The 15,564-nt window shown below is 52.4% G+C and overlaps 7 protein-coding genes across 7 annotated transcripts; 3 read left to right on the top strand and 4 right to left on the bottom strand.

The window, feature by feature from the left end:
* Positions 1-5: 5 nt before the first annotated feature.
* VTJ04DRAFT_5404 (uncharacterized protein) lies at positions 6-768 on the bottom strand (the record flags this gene model as incomplete). Its single annotated transcript, XM_069363517.1, has 2 exons — positions 6-109; positions 174-768. 2 exons carry the CDS (start codon positions 766-768, stop codon positions 6-8), a joined length of 699 nt encoding a protein of 232 aa, XP_069220355.1.
* Positions 769-2,965: 2,197 nt separating this feature from the next.
* Positions 2,966-3,814, top strand: VTJ04DRAFT_5403 (uncharacterized protein; the record flags this gene model as incomplete). Its single annotated transcript, XM_069363516.1, has 1 exon — positions 2,966-3,814. One exon carries the CDS (start codon positions 2,966-2,968, stop codon positions 3,812-3,814), a length of 849 nt encoding a protein of 282 aa, XP_069220354.1.
* Positions 3,815-5,756: 1,942 nt separating this feature from the next.
* VTJ04DRAFT_5402 (uncharacterized protein) lies at positions 5,757-6,182 on the top strand (the record flags this gene model as incomplete). The annotated part of the gene is made up of 2 exons (XM_069363515.1): positions 5,757-5,953; positions 6,005-6,182. The coding sequence occupies 2 exons, from the start codon at positions 5,757-5,759 to the stop codon at positions 6,180-6,182; spliced, it is 375 nt and encodes a 124-aa protein (XP_069220353.1).
* Positions 6,183-7,933: 1,751 nt separating this feature from the next.
* VTJ04DRAFT_5401 (uncharacterized protein) lies at positions 7,934-8,476 on the top strand (the record flags this gene model as incomplete). Its single annotated transcript, XM_069363514.1, has 1 exon — positions 7,934-8,476. The coding sequence occupies one exon, from the start codon at positions 7,934-7,936 to the stop codon at positions 8,474-8,476; it is 543 nt and encodes a 180-aa protein (XP_069220352.1).
* Positions 8,477-9,413: 937 nt separating this feature from the next.
* On the bottom strand, positions 9,414-11,372 carry VTJ04DRAFT_5400 (uncharacterized protein; the record flags this gene model as incomplete). The annotated part of the gene is made up of 2 exons (XM_069363513.1): positions 9,414-10,136; positions 10,227-11,372. 2 exons carry the CDS (start codon positions 11,370-11,372, stop codon positions 9,414-9,416), a joined length of 1,869 nt encoding a protein of 622 aa, XP_069220351.1.
* A 1,410-nt stretch (positions 11,373-12,782) lies between these two features.
* VTJ04DRAFT_5399 (uncharacterized protein) lies at positions 12,783-13,617 on the bottom strand (the record flags this gene model as incomplete). The annotated part of the gene is made up of 2 exons (XM_069363510.1): positions 12,783-12,961; positions 13,032-13,617. 2 exons carry the CDS (start codon positions 13,615-13,617, stop codon positions 12,783-12,785), a joined length of 765 nt encoding a protein of 254 aa, XP_069220350.1.
* A 638-nt stretch (positions 13,618-14,255) lies between these two features.
* Positions 14,256-15,302, bottom strand: VTJ04DRAFT_5398 (uncharacterized protein; the record flags this gene model as incomplete). Its single annotated transcript, XM_069363509.1, has 3 exons — positions 14,256-14,273; positions 14,332-14,660; positions 14,726-15,302. The coding sequence occupies 3 exons, from the start codon at positions 15,300-15,302 to the stop codon at positions 14,256-14,258; spliced, it is 924 nt and encodes a 307-aa protein (XP_069220349.1).
* Between the last annotated feature and the right edge of the window lie 262 nt (positions 15,303-15,564).

Here is a 15,564-nt window from a genome sequence, read left to right as displayed (position 1 = left end):
ATCCTTCAAAAAGTCAGGAGAGGCCTGGGCTTGACATTGCTATGGTATTCCTTATAAAAGATCTCCACGCGTTGCTCGATGAGACTCTGGCGCTGGACCCGAAGTGACTCTGAAGTTGAGAACCTCTTGTTAGGAATTATTCACGTGGGGTCATCGCGTATGAGGTGACATACGGAGAAGGTGCGGATGTTGCTTGAAAAATCTCTTGGACGCCAGTCTGTTCGTATCCTTCGTTTTGCCATGGTGTAGGACGTGAGTAAGGAGCCACACCACTGCATCGATGAGACCGAGCTCCCACGCTGCCTCTAGGTCGGATAAAAATTCTGTTCCGGGATCATGATCATCGTCGATCCCCCAGCCGTACTTCTCATGAGCCTCGATCCACCCCTTTATAAACGGCTTGAAAGGTATCAGATATTTCTTGACCAAGTTGAGGATGTGAGGCATGTGACGGATGTCGAATCTGAATAGATCGTCTTGGTCATACATTGTACCGTGAATGACTGGAAGGACGATCCTCAGTGCCTCCGGATTATCCTCAGGCAAATCGACGATCCATGGCTGGGTTTCATCTGCCGGTTTGGCTTCTTTCCACCGTCCAAAAGGCATGGCCTTCATGACTGGACTCGGGCGGCGCATCGCCGATGAGCAAACCTTGAACGACTCTGTCGGCGTACGAAGGATGAGGTGGCCATCGGGGTCAACGACGACGAGGTTGTTGGAAAGGTCCATGTTGCGGTTGGCCAGGTTACTGCCGCAGGCGCTCATCTTGGAGAGTCCTTGTTGAATGATTGGTGGTAATTACCGGGCGTGGTGTTCCTCGACAAATTTTTGAGCATCAAGAAGTTCCAGTCCTGGCTTCAGCAGCTCATCGCGGTGCGATCCGAGTTTGGATGGACCGAGGACCACGGAGACCCCGACCAGTATACGTTGGACTTCGTGCGCGACATTGAGATTTGCTGGCAAACTTGGTCTCGTGGATGCGGTGGAGTGTTTCCTTGCCTATCTTCTCTGCAAGCCTCATCTTTGTTGGCAACAAGAGCTTGTCAAGGGAGATTTCGTCAAAAATCGTCTTGACCTTCCAGGTACTCGGTATCGTACAGGTTATCCTAATTAGGCTGATGCTGACAGCGGCTTACTATTCCAGAGAGATTCTGGTTGGAGCGTCTTGACTTGGTAAAGGGGCACACAGCACTGTTCTATACTCTGTGCTCCAAGCCCTGCCAGGCCCCAAGAGCTAAGAGTGATTCCATCGAAGATCTGGCCAATCGACATGCTTAGGAAAACGAGCTTAGTACCACCAAAGAGTTTTGGGAACAGGAGAATGATGGGCCACAGCAGAGTTCAACAGACTGACGGTGGAATACCGACCAGGTCGATGAGCTCATTGAGACGTCATTCACTAGGTTTCAGCCAGCTCCTGGACATGAAGGCTGCAATCCTCTCCATGAGTACCAAAAGAACCGACTAGGTCGATGGACTAAGGCTCAGTGCCGGAGGATTTTGTCAGACGAGGACAGGAAGGAACTGGATGGTCGGCGACAGCGTTGGGGACTGTGAGCCAAGTTGGCGCTTCGTATGTACAGTCCCACGACGCAAAGGGACGCTTGGGATAGCGGGGTCTATGGGAGAGCCGAGGGGCCGTGTCGTGCAGCTTCAGGTACGAGTCTAGCTATTGAGAATGAGAAAGCAGAGCTCAGAGACATGGATCACCTTCCAGTTGAACGTGCCGATAGTCTGTTGCCTGCTGAACAGTCATATTTCACAGGAATCTTAGACCTCTGGACAAACCAGCTCAGGAGGCTAAGTGGTGCGCACGTAATGCTTAGCCTGGCACTCCAAAACCTCCATGCCCCTGATCCAAGGAGGATTTGGAACCTCATACTTGACTCAACCAGAAGTCAAGAAGTCAAGATATCTCGCTCGAAGATGCAAGCCTCAACGTCAGAGGATCCGTTATTAATTTAAATTGGCAATCAGCAGTAAACGATATCATGCCCTTGATGCCACCAACACGCATACAGCAGGTCGACCAGCTGTGCCTCTTTTTCCCAATAGTACTGGAGCGTCTGTTGTGTGTCATATCCACATGTACCTCATCCTTTGGTGTCCTCTAACGGGACATTCGAGTAGGTACGAACTCAACATTGCCGTTCAGAGAGACATGCAATGCTATCGGGCACCAGTTTGGACCAACATAGGTAGGTACGCAAGGAAGCCGTCATCTACCAAGGGGGTTTCTCTGAGCCTATGGATTTGAGCCAGTAAGCTGGTGCTGTGATCCTCTCAAACAGGCGATCTTTCTGCCGTTGGTTGCCACTCCTTCATACCGGATCAGCCTTGCAGTGTCTGCATTCACGGGCATGGTAATATGGTGAGTGGTTATGTTTCAGGAGCCGTTGCCTGCAGATGAAGGAATGACTCTTGTGACTGCAATTAACGGGTTGCCTGATGTTGTGCCTCTCTGCTGGACAGATTTGGCAGCAATTTGATGCCTGCGTGAGCAGCGTGGTAGGGCCGCCACTGCTGCATGACGTCCAACTGCTCACATCTCGCAGCGGGCAGTTTCGGGGATGGTGTGAAACAGCGCCGCTCACTGAGCCACCCAGTCTGTATGTCTGTACACTAAACGTTGTAGTAAGCCGTTGGAATTTGGATTGGCTGTTGGGGCTGAACGCGGATTATGTGCCACATCCTCTGATTGAGCGTTGGTGCTAAGCGTTGCATTCCGCGGCCAAGGCATTTGGTGAAGCTAGGTCTTCGGCACTTCAGGGTCAGATCTGAAGAGATCGGCGACAAAATCATCGTCGATATAAGGGGACGAAACCCAACCTCGGGATCGCTGCGTTGTGTTCGTCTGCAGGCCTCTTCCACTCAAGGTCAAGCAACCTCCTCACTTGCCAAACAGATTCTGATTCCTCCTACAGCTTTGTCATCAAGACCGATTCAATAACTTCCTTCCACCATGATTCCTACCGTTCGCACCGCAGTTCTTGCCGCCCTCCTGGCTTTCCCGTTCGCGGCCACGGCCTACCAGAAGGTCGCTGACACCGAGAACATCCTCGACGACTGCACTGCATGCCCTCGTCTTTACACCAACTTCTACAAGTGCCAGCAGACCGGCCAGGCCGACGCCAAGAGCTGCGTTTGCGTCAACGGCAATGATGGCTGGTTCAGCCAGATCGATGCCTGCACCACCTGCCTCGGTCGCTCGAGCGACAACGTGATCTGGCCGGTTTTCACCAGCGTGGCGTACAGCCTCTATGGGGGTTGCCGCAGCAGCCTCCGAATCACCAGCACCGGCAACAGCCTCTGCGTCTCGGGACTGGCTGGTGGAAAGGATGAACCGTGGGACGGTTGCATCAGTGTGAGGGACAAATCGGAGGGCCTGACCTGGGCCTCGTGGAAGCTTATTTCCTTCCCTGGCTTCGATGGAAGGTCCAACTTTACGGCTGCTGTGTCCTTGGCGGCGCTCAATGGCGACGGTGAGACATCCACAAACGCGGCCCCTTCTCCCTCGACGTCGGCTGCCTCTGGAACATCCACTGATGCGGAACCTACCACGACTACTAGCACCAGGCCGACCGTAGAGGCAGACCGTACGGACGCATCGACTTCGTCGAGTTCAGGTGCTGACGCAACCTCCGCCTCAGCTGCTTCTTCGACTACCGGCCCCGACACTTCGGCTTCCGGAACCGACACAACGACGGCTGCGGCTACGACTCCCACTGGCGCCGCTGCTCATCTGGGCGGAGGAGTTGCTGGATGCGCTCTTGGCATGGCGATGCTGGCGACATTTGGTTGGCTGATCTGAGAGTCTTGTGCTCTTTGTACTTTCGTGGTGTTGTTTGTCGTTCAGATCTTGTGTTCAAACGTTTAGACATGGTGTGCGTTAGATTTTTGCGCTCGATAGACAGGCCTGGAAGCTTTTGAATTTAGATTTCGTTCCCTTTGGAGAAACGACTTAACCGAGTCATTTCACGGCGGAGATCTGAAATTGTGACGTGCTGCCCCGGAAAGACGTGAGAGCTGAGGCGCTTAGGGAGTTTTGATGTCTGCGTGTCGTGCTTGAGGGAAACCAAGGCTGGGAGATTTGGACGTGGAAATAAACAAGAAGTGTGATAGGAATTGAGGTCTCAAAGGCCCGTTTTCAGCCAAGACTTCAAACTCACTCGCCACCTCTCAAAGCCACCCTTTCGAACTGGGCTGAGTCCTGCGCCCCTGGCCAGGTCAGGCACTGGGACCCAGTTCTCGGCTCTCTCATCCGACCGCTGCGTGTATATACATAGGCTCACTCCCTCACTCCGAGTGCTCAATTTTAGTTTTACAAGCTCAATTCACTCGTTTCCTCCATTCCTACCCTGCTCACTCGAGCGGTTGCCCACCCTTACGTGCCACAAGAAGCCATTCCCCACAATACCGAACACAAATCTCGAATCTCCGGGTTAGGGTTACCAAGGGTTAGGGTTGGGGACATTCACGCCCATCCAAAAACCAGGAGCAAGTTTGGGGTTTGTGCAGTTGGCCAGGCCCATCGGTATCAGGTAAGTATGAGAAATGTGTTGCCGCAACATATGAAACAAACGACATTATATATAAAGAGCAATAGATGTAGCTCATAGCTCAAAATGAGTCATGCCTCCAAACTGCGCTGTTCGGTCCCTCTCTGAGACAAGCCGGTAATGAGGTAGGTACTCATCCTTCCACCCAAACACCAAAGCGCCAAACGATGGGGAAATCCTTCTCTCGTCTTGAACGGTGCGTTCTTCATCACTTCTCTTTTCCCGCAGATATCTGAGGTAAGCCATCACATGTGAAGTCTGCTAGCACTCCGCGTTGTCATGGAACTTGGTGCCCACTGGGTGTCAACCCGTCCCCTCAGGTCCAACTTTGTTTGGGCCAATCACATCACTGACAGATCCCAAATCTGGAAGGAGGGGCACCATCACAAGCGTGGCCTCGCGGATCCGGGCTTGGTTTGGGCTCCGCACTCTGGCAACCTCATCTTGACCCTCCTCTTGCCAACAATCTAATCAAACCTGCCTGTCCTCAAGCTGAACTTCCATCATCGTCGAGGCAAGGCTGCAAAGACCGTCGGTGGCTCATCTGTTCACCACATCCATGCAACCGAGTTGTTCATGCTTCTCGAGGTCTAAAATGTCAAAAGCCATGTCTCTCTGCACCCCACCTCCTCTTACCAATGCGCCAGGCCTGGATTGGATTTAACCACTCTTGGACACGTTGCTAGGCTACCTCAGGCAAGGTTGTGGACCTATATACATACAATACTTGCTTTATCACAGTCTTTACATATTGAACTCGGACTTTGCGACGCTTTTGCTACTTTTTGCCGCCAGACTCCGGTTTTCGCGTGATAGGTATGTCAAAGATGGACCATGTGGTTTGTTGGAACCAGCCCTGGAGCTTTAGAACATGTCAGCTGTTGGGCCGAAATGAGGTTTAAGGTTCCTGGTGGCCATGGTTGAACCTAAACCTTACCCGCACAGCACGGAGATACAACCACTTCATGACCTTCGAAATGTCAGTCGTATTTCCCTGTTGAAAACCTGTTGAGCTCTTCCTGTCCAACCTTAAGTCTCTCCAAGTCGCTCAACTATCCTTTCCGGGTCGCGTGAAGCATTTGAACAGTACACGGCACTTCCATAATCCAACGACAGGATTACAACAAGCACTTGAACTCAGGGCAATCAGAGTTGGGAATGATGCAGGAACCGGCCCGGGACCAAACTATCGTCATGGATCCTGTTGGAGATCTTATTCTCCGCGTTGGATCCAATTCCAACTTCTCGATCAAGAATTTCAAGGTGTGCTCGAGCAGCCTGCGACGGGCATCGCCTGTCCAAAAGAAAATGTTGTTCGGCCCGGGGCGAGAATCGCAGCGCGACCCCTCTGGATGGCTCGTCGAGCTTCCAGATGATGACCCGGCTGCAATGCACGTCTTACTTGATATCATCCACGGCTAGTTCAAGGTCCAACCCGACAGGATGAAACCTGGAACTATTGCTGTGACTTTGGAGCTCAGCGACAAGTACCAGATGGTCTCCATTCCCAAGGCATACGTTCCTCTCTGGGTGCCCAAAGCTCTGCACGACTGCATGGTTCAGTCAATTAGTGGCGCCAAGTGCTCACTTAACTACCTTGGACTTCTCCGTGCTGGCTAGGCGCTTGGGGATCCTGCCACTGCGAGGCGGCATATTCGCGCACTCAGCTAGTTGCCTTCCGGAGCAAGGTTCGGGCCCTGATGGACCCTGCCACTCTTGTGTTTACCAAACAGAGGGTAATTAACCCTCGCCTCGGCTCTACTATGCAAACTTCTAATGCTATCTTTGCATTAGAAATAACATGAAAACCTTAACCATGTCTTAATGGAAGGAGCTGTTGATAGAGAACATACGTGACAAATCCATTGATAAATTGCTCCTTGTGCTTCCTATGTTAACAAGATCAACCATGGGGTTGAACGCAGTGAACCTGCTTTGTAAGACTTTTGCGGTTTTGTCTGGCCTGATCAAACCGTTGAGAGTTAAAGACCATAGTCTAAGGTCCAAAATTATAAGCCCCGTGTCCTTTCACATTAGAGATTGTCCTCGGCTTGCCTGAGACAAGAAATATTCCCTGACTTAACTGGTTGCACGAACTATTCAACATCGCGAAGTTAACGCAAGAGTCTTATGCTGCTCCGTAGGTTACTACCGCCATACTTCATAAGACCTGACATCCAAAGGTTTAATACAGCAAACTGAACTACAATCTAGGCGATGAAGCACATAACTTCACAATCGTATCCTATTTATACTTGTTCCGCTTGGCGGTGTCCTTGTCCGCCATGGCGTGGTCCCGTTCCCCTCGACGATGGATTCCTTGACAGGTATAATCTGAAAGTCATTGGTTTGTTATTTCTAAAGTTCTTATAAAATTTTTAATTTTTCCTCCTACTTTTCTCTCTTCCTAGACCTTCCGGTCGTTGACTTCGGTCTAGCGTACTCCTTGTTCCCCTCAGCTCGATCCCTTGGCGTGGCCCATGTTCCCCTCCGCGCAGTCCTCGTTCACCTCAGCAGACTCTATTACTGTCGGGAGAAAAGCAAGGCATATTACTTTATAACAGTACAGGTAGCCTATTGCTGTTAATCCTCGTTCCCTTCAGCATAGTCCTCTTCTCTCTCAGCATGCCCCTCGTCCCCCGCGGCGATGGAATCCGCAATTGGTATGTCATGAAAGCCAGAGCCTTGGTGTTTCCAAAGATCTCCCACAAAATTTCTTTTTCCTACTATTACTACTTTTCTCTCTTTCTAGTATATTTGTACTCTATTCTTCCACCTTCTGCTTGTTGACCTCCGCCGCTGCGTGGTCCTCGCCCATCTCGGCGACGAAATACGTGACGGTTATGCCCTGAAAGCCAGGGCTTTGTTGTTTTCAAAGATCTTACACAAATTTTAGTTTTCCGGATAATTACTCCTTTCTCTTCCCAATGTTCTCATACTCCCTTCTTCCAACTTTCGCTCGTCGTCTTCTTCCGTCTATACATTCCGGTGAACGGAAGCGAGCAAATATCTGCTTTTATAACTTCATCAACAGTGGCATGTTGCTGTTAATTCTCGCTCCCTTAGCGGACTCCTCGTCCGCCTCGGCGTGGTCCTCGCCCCCCGCAGCGATGGAATCCGCGACGGTTAATTATGACCTAAAGGAAGGCAGGGCTTTATTGTTTCCAAAGATCCCACACAAGACTTTTTTCCCTGCCACACCTGTTCTTCCCTGTATACTCGCACTCCCCTCTTCCACATTCCACTCAACAACCTCCGTCTATACTTTCAGGGGAACTGAAGACAGTAAGTATCTGCTCTCCGAACGTTTGAAAAACATTCAACTGAAGTCGAAGCGCAAAAGATCAACAATTGACCTGACCTCAGACAAGATGTCGTCGGAAGTCGCAGCCGAAACGGCCTCTGACCGTCTCACCGTCCTGGACCCTGACGGCGATCTCATCCTGAGGGTCAGATCCGGCGACGCTATTCAGTGTTTCAAGGTCTGCTCTGCGATCATGCGACTGGCGTCGCCAGTTTTCAAGGCCATGCTCTTCGGCCCATGGAAGGAGTCAATGCCGAGTGTCGGTCAGTGGCTTGTGGATCTCGAGGACGACTCCCCGGCTGGGATGCATCATTTGTTGGATATTGTCCATGCCCAGTTCAAGCTTCCGCCGGATACGCTCGCGCCGGCCACCATTGCCGATATCCTTAAGATCGCCGACAAGTACCAGATGTATCATGTCACCCGGCCATACATCTCGTATTGGACATCCCAAATCGTTCAGCACAGGTCCACTCACGAGCTTCGCATGCTTGTTCCATGCTATCTCGACCACATAGGACTGCTCCGGGCGGGTTGGGCGCTCGGCGCTGAGGATGCTGTGCTCTGCCAGATCTGGGATTTGGCTATGAGCTCTGTCCCTCAGTATTGATCTCTTCCTGGAGAGCCATTGATGGCCGGCTGCCAGTATACGGTCCCAGTTTCTGTCCTGCACGATGCAGGTCTGATAGGCGTAGAGAGTATGACCCCTATATTCCAGTTGCAACTCTCTGCTTCAGATTGGCTCCTCACGATTATTATGGCTTACTTACATTTGAGATCCCTTACCTTTAGACACCATCGAACTGTTTCGAACCTGGGCGCTTGACCGTATCCTGCACTTCTACTTCGATTTAGTGGATAGGTTGAAGAGCTGCTCTCTCCCCAGGGCTTGTCAGGCCTCCTGCAGCCTGGCCGAAAAGCATCGCTGCGATCAGCTGTTGCTTGGTGGACTGTCCAAGACGCTTTTATGGTCCGGTTATCAAAGCATATTCCCCACGAGATCTGAGCTTTCCATCTACAGCGTTCGCGACGTGGTTGCAAAGCTTCGCACCACCATGCTCTCTTCCGCCTCTTCCGTCCGGTTAAATCGGTTACACGAGAGCTGCAGTTTGGAGATCAAGTTCAATGCGTTTCTTCACGAGCTGGAAGAGAAAGGCGTGAGACTGAGGATCATGGCAATGGTCAATTTGAAGAATGACCTGGCAAGGAACAGGAAGAGGTTTGGGGTGTGATTAGGGAATTATCATAGGGACGCCACCGAAGTAGCTAAATGGAGTGCAACTGGAGGCTGGCTTGTTTATCCCTTGACAGGTATGGGGAACAGGAAGACAGAATAAAATCAGGGAGTGTATACAATTTATTATCATGGAATGTACAAATACGTGGAGTTGATGGACACCTTTCAACCGCAGTTGTGGCGTCACTCCTGCCTAACTCATCCCAAGCCTCGGTATGATAGGAGGGTTCCATGATAGGACTATTGACTTAATTCAGTGGATACTATTCGAAATGACATGAACGGCAAAAGAAAGTGGAAAGATTTGAGGTCAGTGGTCGATAGTTCTCAGTCTCACATATGCCCGCTGAGGTTTGTGTGTCATGCCATCAATCGCAGCGTAGTCAGACAGCTCTTGTGGGCAGGGTAGAAACTCAAAGTTCCAAACCAGCAACGCCACCATGAATCGCACCTCGAGGTACCCCAACCGCCTGCCATAACATGCTCGTGTCCCCAAGCTAAACGGCATGCTCGGGCCAGCGGTGGAGTCAAACACCACCTCTACCCGCTCACCCTCCTGTCCTCTTGCCCTGACCAGCCACCTCTCTGGGCAGAAGAGATGCATGTCCTGTGGGTCCCACTCCCTAACACCCCGTTCCTTGGCTACTGCCTGAGAGGCTGGGGCCCGGAGCTTTTCGTCGACCGGCCGGGCGGGCTCGCTGAAGGACGGCCCCTGGCTGAAGATAAATACGTGTGTTCCCTTGGGGATGGGGCAACCGAGAATGCTGGTGTCAACAATGGCATCTCGCATGACGCCCAAGGCGGTCGGAGAGCAGCGCAGGATTTCCTCAACCGTGGCATCGAGGTAAGGGATGCTGGTGTGGATGAGCTCGGATGCGGAGGGGTTACGTCTCTCGATAAACGCGGCTCTATATCCGGTTTGAAGGGCGCTCCGGAGCCTTGTTTGCACGTCTTTGTTATCTGCGAGCAGCTTCAGAGCCCAGAGCATGGTCGTGCTGGAGGTTTCGTGTCCGGCCACGATGAACCCGAAGATCTTGGTCCGTCAGCATGTCTATTCGCCTCTGGACTACAGGGGCTTCGGGGAGAGCAACAAGCGGGAGGTCGAAGGAACGGAATTGCTTACCTCATCTCTGATCACAGGAGTCCAATACACCGGCTCGCGTCCCTCCTTCGCCGCCAAGATGCGTACACGATGCATTATGTGGTCCACAGCTGACTTAACCCAGCTCTCGTCATTCCCTTCGCCGTGTTTGCGCAGACGATCCACCGCAATATCCACCTGCTCCTTGAGGAAGCGATCCTTGGTGACCCAGATGTTGACGAAATCCCGGTCGAACAGGTTCTTCAGCAGCAAGGTCAAGCGCGGGAATGGGGAAGAGGTCAAGGGCTCGATGCACTCTCCCGCACGCATGATGGCATCTACGGTTGCATCGAGCGGCGCGTCCGGAAACTTCACTGGGGTGTCCACATCATTCCCTGTGCCCCGGAGATGGGTCACTTCCTTCTCACTCAACTGCAGCGTAGCCTCGAGTTGTGGCTTTGTAGCCCGAGGCACAAAGCTAGGGCCGAACCCGAACTCCAAAACAGAATCGAGCGCAGCACGGTAGATATCCCTGTCAGCATCAAACGGACGGCCATTGGCGATTCTCGCTTTAGCTCGCCACAGCTGAACAAGATTCTCCATGCTGGAGTAGATGTTAGGCGCAGCTACGTTGTGGAGGAAAGAAGGAAGCATCAGGTCCTGGAGCAGCCGACGCTGGGAGCGCCAACCGGCATCTGTCTTGCGGACGATGTGATGGTGCGGCAGGGGCACGCCGAGCGTGTTGCTGAGAATGTCGGACCGGTCGAACTCCTTGCCGCGACGCATGAGGATGTCTTGAGCCTCGCGGAAGTCGGTGACGGCTACGAAGGGCCGGCCACCGAACGGTTCCAGGAAGAACTGCGAGATGGGGGAGCCCGTGGCACTGGCCTGCTTCAGCAGCCAGGTGATGGGCTCGCGCGTCTTGCGCGACGCGCGCAGGTAGCCGGGGATGTCGCCGAGGATGGAGCAGGCGGAAGCATGGTTGTACGGGATGCCGGGGAGAGGCTTGGGGAGCAGGGCTTGGTAGAGACGCCAAAGTCCGACGGAGAGTAGGATGAGAAGGATGGTGGTTGTGGTTGGATTGAGTGTGATCCGGGACAACCCTAGGTCAAGGGGAGACAGAAGGATGAAGGTTGACATCACGTCTGACAAAGGTCCTCCGTGAAGCGGTAGGTTACAATGACGCATGTTGTGGAACCTTTCGACGGTAACTGAATGCAGTGATGGGGCTCAAAATATATTTACACTGAAATGCATCAATTTGACAAGGATTCTTGACCCCGCGGCGTTATCCTCAATCTTGGGGTATGTTAGACCACTGTGGTTCTCATTCGCAATGTGCTTTTTTTGCAGTTCAAGTGTAGTAAGCTGGCTTCTGGTCTGGATTTGGAGAGCTGCATGTCCTACGCCTGCTTACTATAGACCATGGTGGGTTGGCTACAGGAGGGTAGCCCGCCATCCATCAAATCCATGATTCCAGGAAACATGCACCTGAGGATCGTAACACTCATCAAAGCCAAGCTTCAAGACCTTCATGAAGTCTAACTACCTATTGACTGAGTTTGAGTGGTCTTGGTGCGACTTGCAGCTTTGGATGCTGGAGCGTTTGCCTCCAGCCCCTGAGGAATATAAGCAGGGGCAGGGTTAGGGTAGATAGCCCATCATTCGCCGCTGACTGTCGCCCCTAATCCGTAGAATACCCTAACCCCCTAACCCTCCAGAGAAAGACATGACCCTAACTTGTACCCCAGCACGGGCTCTGTGGCTTAGGGTTGGGGTAAGTTGGGCACCTGCATCGAGGCGCCCAGCGCGTTTGTCTCCTTCGTCTATCAGGCGCAACAGGCTGCGGCTTTTGAGTTCCCGTGGCGTTTGTTTGTCGGCCTCCCAAATCTACTTGACTAATGTCGGCGGTGCCATTGTACAGGAGATGGGCCAATGCCAGCTCACGGGGCTCGACAATGCCCAACTCCCATGCGGCCTCGAGGTTCCGAGGTCCTTGGAGCCAAGACGTTCAGACCATTTGTCTCACCATCTGGAGTGGAATCTAGCGGCAAATTTCCAGAGAACTCCCAGATAAATTCGGTGTCATATCAGTAAAGTACCCCGCCAAAAATTCCCTCTGACCTGCTGCTCCCTGCTTGATACCCCCTTCACTTTCCCAGCAGCAGCGATACGCATGGGAATGCATAGGGAAATGTCAAAACTCCGCAGACATGCCCGCCCACCTTCCGTACCGCCAACCATCGGATGTCACCTTGCAGTATACGTTCTTCCACTCCCGCGTCTCTGCATACCAGGTACCTTTCTGGTCCTCATCCTGATGGAGCGCCAGACAGTCTGTTTGCCGATGTGGCGTTAGGGCACTAGAAATGCCAAGCATCCCGACGCTCCTGGAGCATGTCAACATCGTTTTGCGTGAGGACCTTCCTCCAGATGATTCTCTCGTCTCTCTTTGGCCAGGAGAAAGAATATGCGTCTGAGAGATTGCAGTTCTCGTGCCCCGGACTGGGGCGAAACTCATCAAACGCAGCCTGGACGAGATACTCAACGTCGCTTGCGCTCATCTTGCAAGTCGCTGAACTCTTTGGAATGTCCCCATCAGGCGCGGAACATGGATTTAAAGGCCGCAATTTTGGCGTCATAGCATTCCCGGCGCTGATCCATCTCCTCAACCACATCGGGGGACGGATTTGTCGCTTGACATGGTTTGAAATACTCCATGTAGAAGAGCTTCATGTGTTTCTCGATCAAGCGGCACCGCTCTGCGCGAATCGATTCTGTGACCAGGCGCTGTTAGGATCTCTATCAGATATTATGATCCCTGCTGGATTGTTAACTTCAACCTACCAAGGAGGTGGGGCCGTTCTTGGAAGAACCTTGCTGACGCAAGAAGGTCGAGGTCTTCAGTGTTGCCGTCGTAGAGAAGGTGGGCCAAGCACCAAGAAACAGCCCCAGTGAGTCCAAGATTCCATGCAGATTCGAGATTGTCGAGGTATTCGTCGTCAAGAGTATCTTCATGGTCGAGACCCCAACCGTGCTTTTGCCGAGCCATGATCCACTGGTTGATCAACGGACCCAGCTGGGGCGTCATCAGGTATTTCTGAACCACCGGAACGACGTGGGCGATGTGGTGAACCTCGATCTTGCACAGGTCATAATCGGTGTATGAGGCTCCATGGATGATTGGCAGGATGACTTCAAAAGCGACGGATGAGTCGTCGGGAAGATCGATAATCCAGGGACCGGGACCTCGATTTGCTTCTTTCCATGGGCCAAAGAGCATGGCCTTCATGGCTGGGCTGGCCCGGCGCATTGCGGAGGAACAAACTCTGAAGTCCTTGTCGGTGGTGCGTACGGTTAGGTCACCATCTGGATCGATGACCATCACCTCGCGCTCGATAGTATGAGTTGGGGCCTCTGTGCTGACTTCCATTGTGGTGGTGATTCAACGACAGGGTCGAGATTCCGTGCCGCTTGTGGTGAAGTGGAACTGAACCCCAAGTGAACTTTGTTGTGGGAGTATCTCTAGAGTGTGAGAGTTATAATTATCCCGAAGTCGCGTTTCTGGGAGGTGGTAGGTGGAAACTCAGGTAGTTGAAGGAAGAGAAAAAAAGAAGAAACGAAGATTGGTCAGTACTGGTACTAGAAGATGGCTAATATACCGGTGTGGAATAAAACCCGAGACAAAGCACCAATTGCCTTCAGACCTAAGCCTTAACTCCATGTTTGACAAGAAAGCCTAAACCTTAGCCCAGGGTTTGTCGATATCATGGCGTGCACATGGACCGTTTCTTGACTCAAGAGAAACCAACCCACTCAAGCTTAGGTACGGGTGAAGGAATGCGCAAATCAAGCGAACCTCATCTTGGTCAAGGCTGCCAACCAACGGTCATTTTCCCTACCGGTCGGGTTCCCTCCCTCCGATTTCTTGGACGACTTTATTACCATACATGAAGGTACAAGTGAACTTCCCACATGGGCAATGCTGCCCTTCCACCCCGCGACCACGGACCACTTGATTCACCTCACCTCCTGTCTGTTTCCTCGCCACTCTACCAGTCTGCCATGCGCTCAGTGTCCAGCGACGATCTGCAAGAACAGAAACGTCCTGCTTGGTCAAGACACGTTCTGTAATGCGTCCCCCTACCGTTTCTGGCGAGGGGAAGATCTGGAGTTCCTTGGGCTTGCAGCCTTCGTGTCCCGGGCTGGGTGTAAACCACCAAAAGGCTGCCTCAACAGCACGCTGAAGCTCCTTTGGGCTGTGGCTGAAGGCCTTCCAGCTGCTAGGGAAAATCCAGATATGGCTTCGGAACCCGGCCTTCATGGCGGCGATCTTGGCTTCCTTACAAGCCTGGCGCTGAGCAATGTCGGCAACTAAATCGTTCGAGCCGCGGAACTGACAGGGTTTCGAATACTCTTGGTAGTACTCCTGGAGATACTGCTCCACCAGGAGGCGGCGTTGGCAACGGAGTGACTCTGTGAGTTCCCATGGTAAGTAACTGGACGTGTTCAAGGTTGTGTGTTGATGATACTGTACGTACGCGTAAGATGTGGCTTGCTCTTGAAGAAACCTTCGTCGGCAAGTTTCTCGAGGTCCGCCGCTTTGCCATTGTGCAGTAGATGCGCCAGGAACCACACAACGGCGTCTTGCCGTCCCAGCTCCCAGGCCGAGTCGAGGTTTTCAAGATATTCTTTGCCGAACCTGACGTCGAGTTCGTTGCACCAGCCAAACTTGTTGCAAGCATCGACCCACTGGGAGGTCCAGGGACGAATGCTTTCCATGAGGTATTTCTCTCCGGTTGAAATGACGTGGGCCATATGGCGAACTTCAATCTCCTTCAGGTCCCTGTCGGTGTATGTCTTGCCATGGATGACAGGCAGGAGGATCTCGAGGGCCTCCGGGGAATCATCCGGGAGGTCCACGCACCACGGCCCTGTTGCTGGCTTGGCTTCTTTCCAAGGGCCAAACAACATGGCTTTGAACGTCGGACTGGCCCGGCGGAGCGCCGAGGAGCAGACCTTGAAATCCTTCCTGGGAGTGCGGAGGATCAGGTCTCCGTCATCATCGATCACGACGACCTCGTTGTCAACATTGGCCGTATTGTGCGATTCAGACATGTTGTCGGTCCGCAAGATGGCTAAGAGGAGAAAAAGGGGTGATTAATTACTCACGAGAGTGTGGAAGTGGAGCGTATATAGGAGTGAGTAGTGAGATGGCGAAGAGCTTTCTGCGTGTTGTGATCGATCAGAAGGCTTGGGAAAAGAAGCAAAGAGAGGGACGTCTGAGACGTTGGCACAATATAAAAGGTTCGTGTGGGAGAGAAAAATGACAAAGTTTTCTAAAACCTAAACTCCGTTATTCCAAAACCTAAACCTAGTC

This window comes from Mycothermus thermophilus, assembly GCF_041956435.1.
Source record: "Mycothermus thermophilus strain CBS 625.91 unplaced genomic scaffold VTJ04scaffold_3, whole genome shotgun sequence".
In the NCBI taxonomy this organism is placed as follows: Eukaryota; Fungi; Ascomycota; class Sordariomycetes; order Sordariales; family Chaetomiaceae; genus Mycothermus; species Mycothermus thermophilus.
The sequence above is the reverse complement of the archived record's forward strand: the minus strand, read 5'-3'. Positions and strand labels throughout refer to the sequence as shown.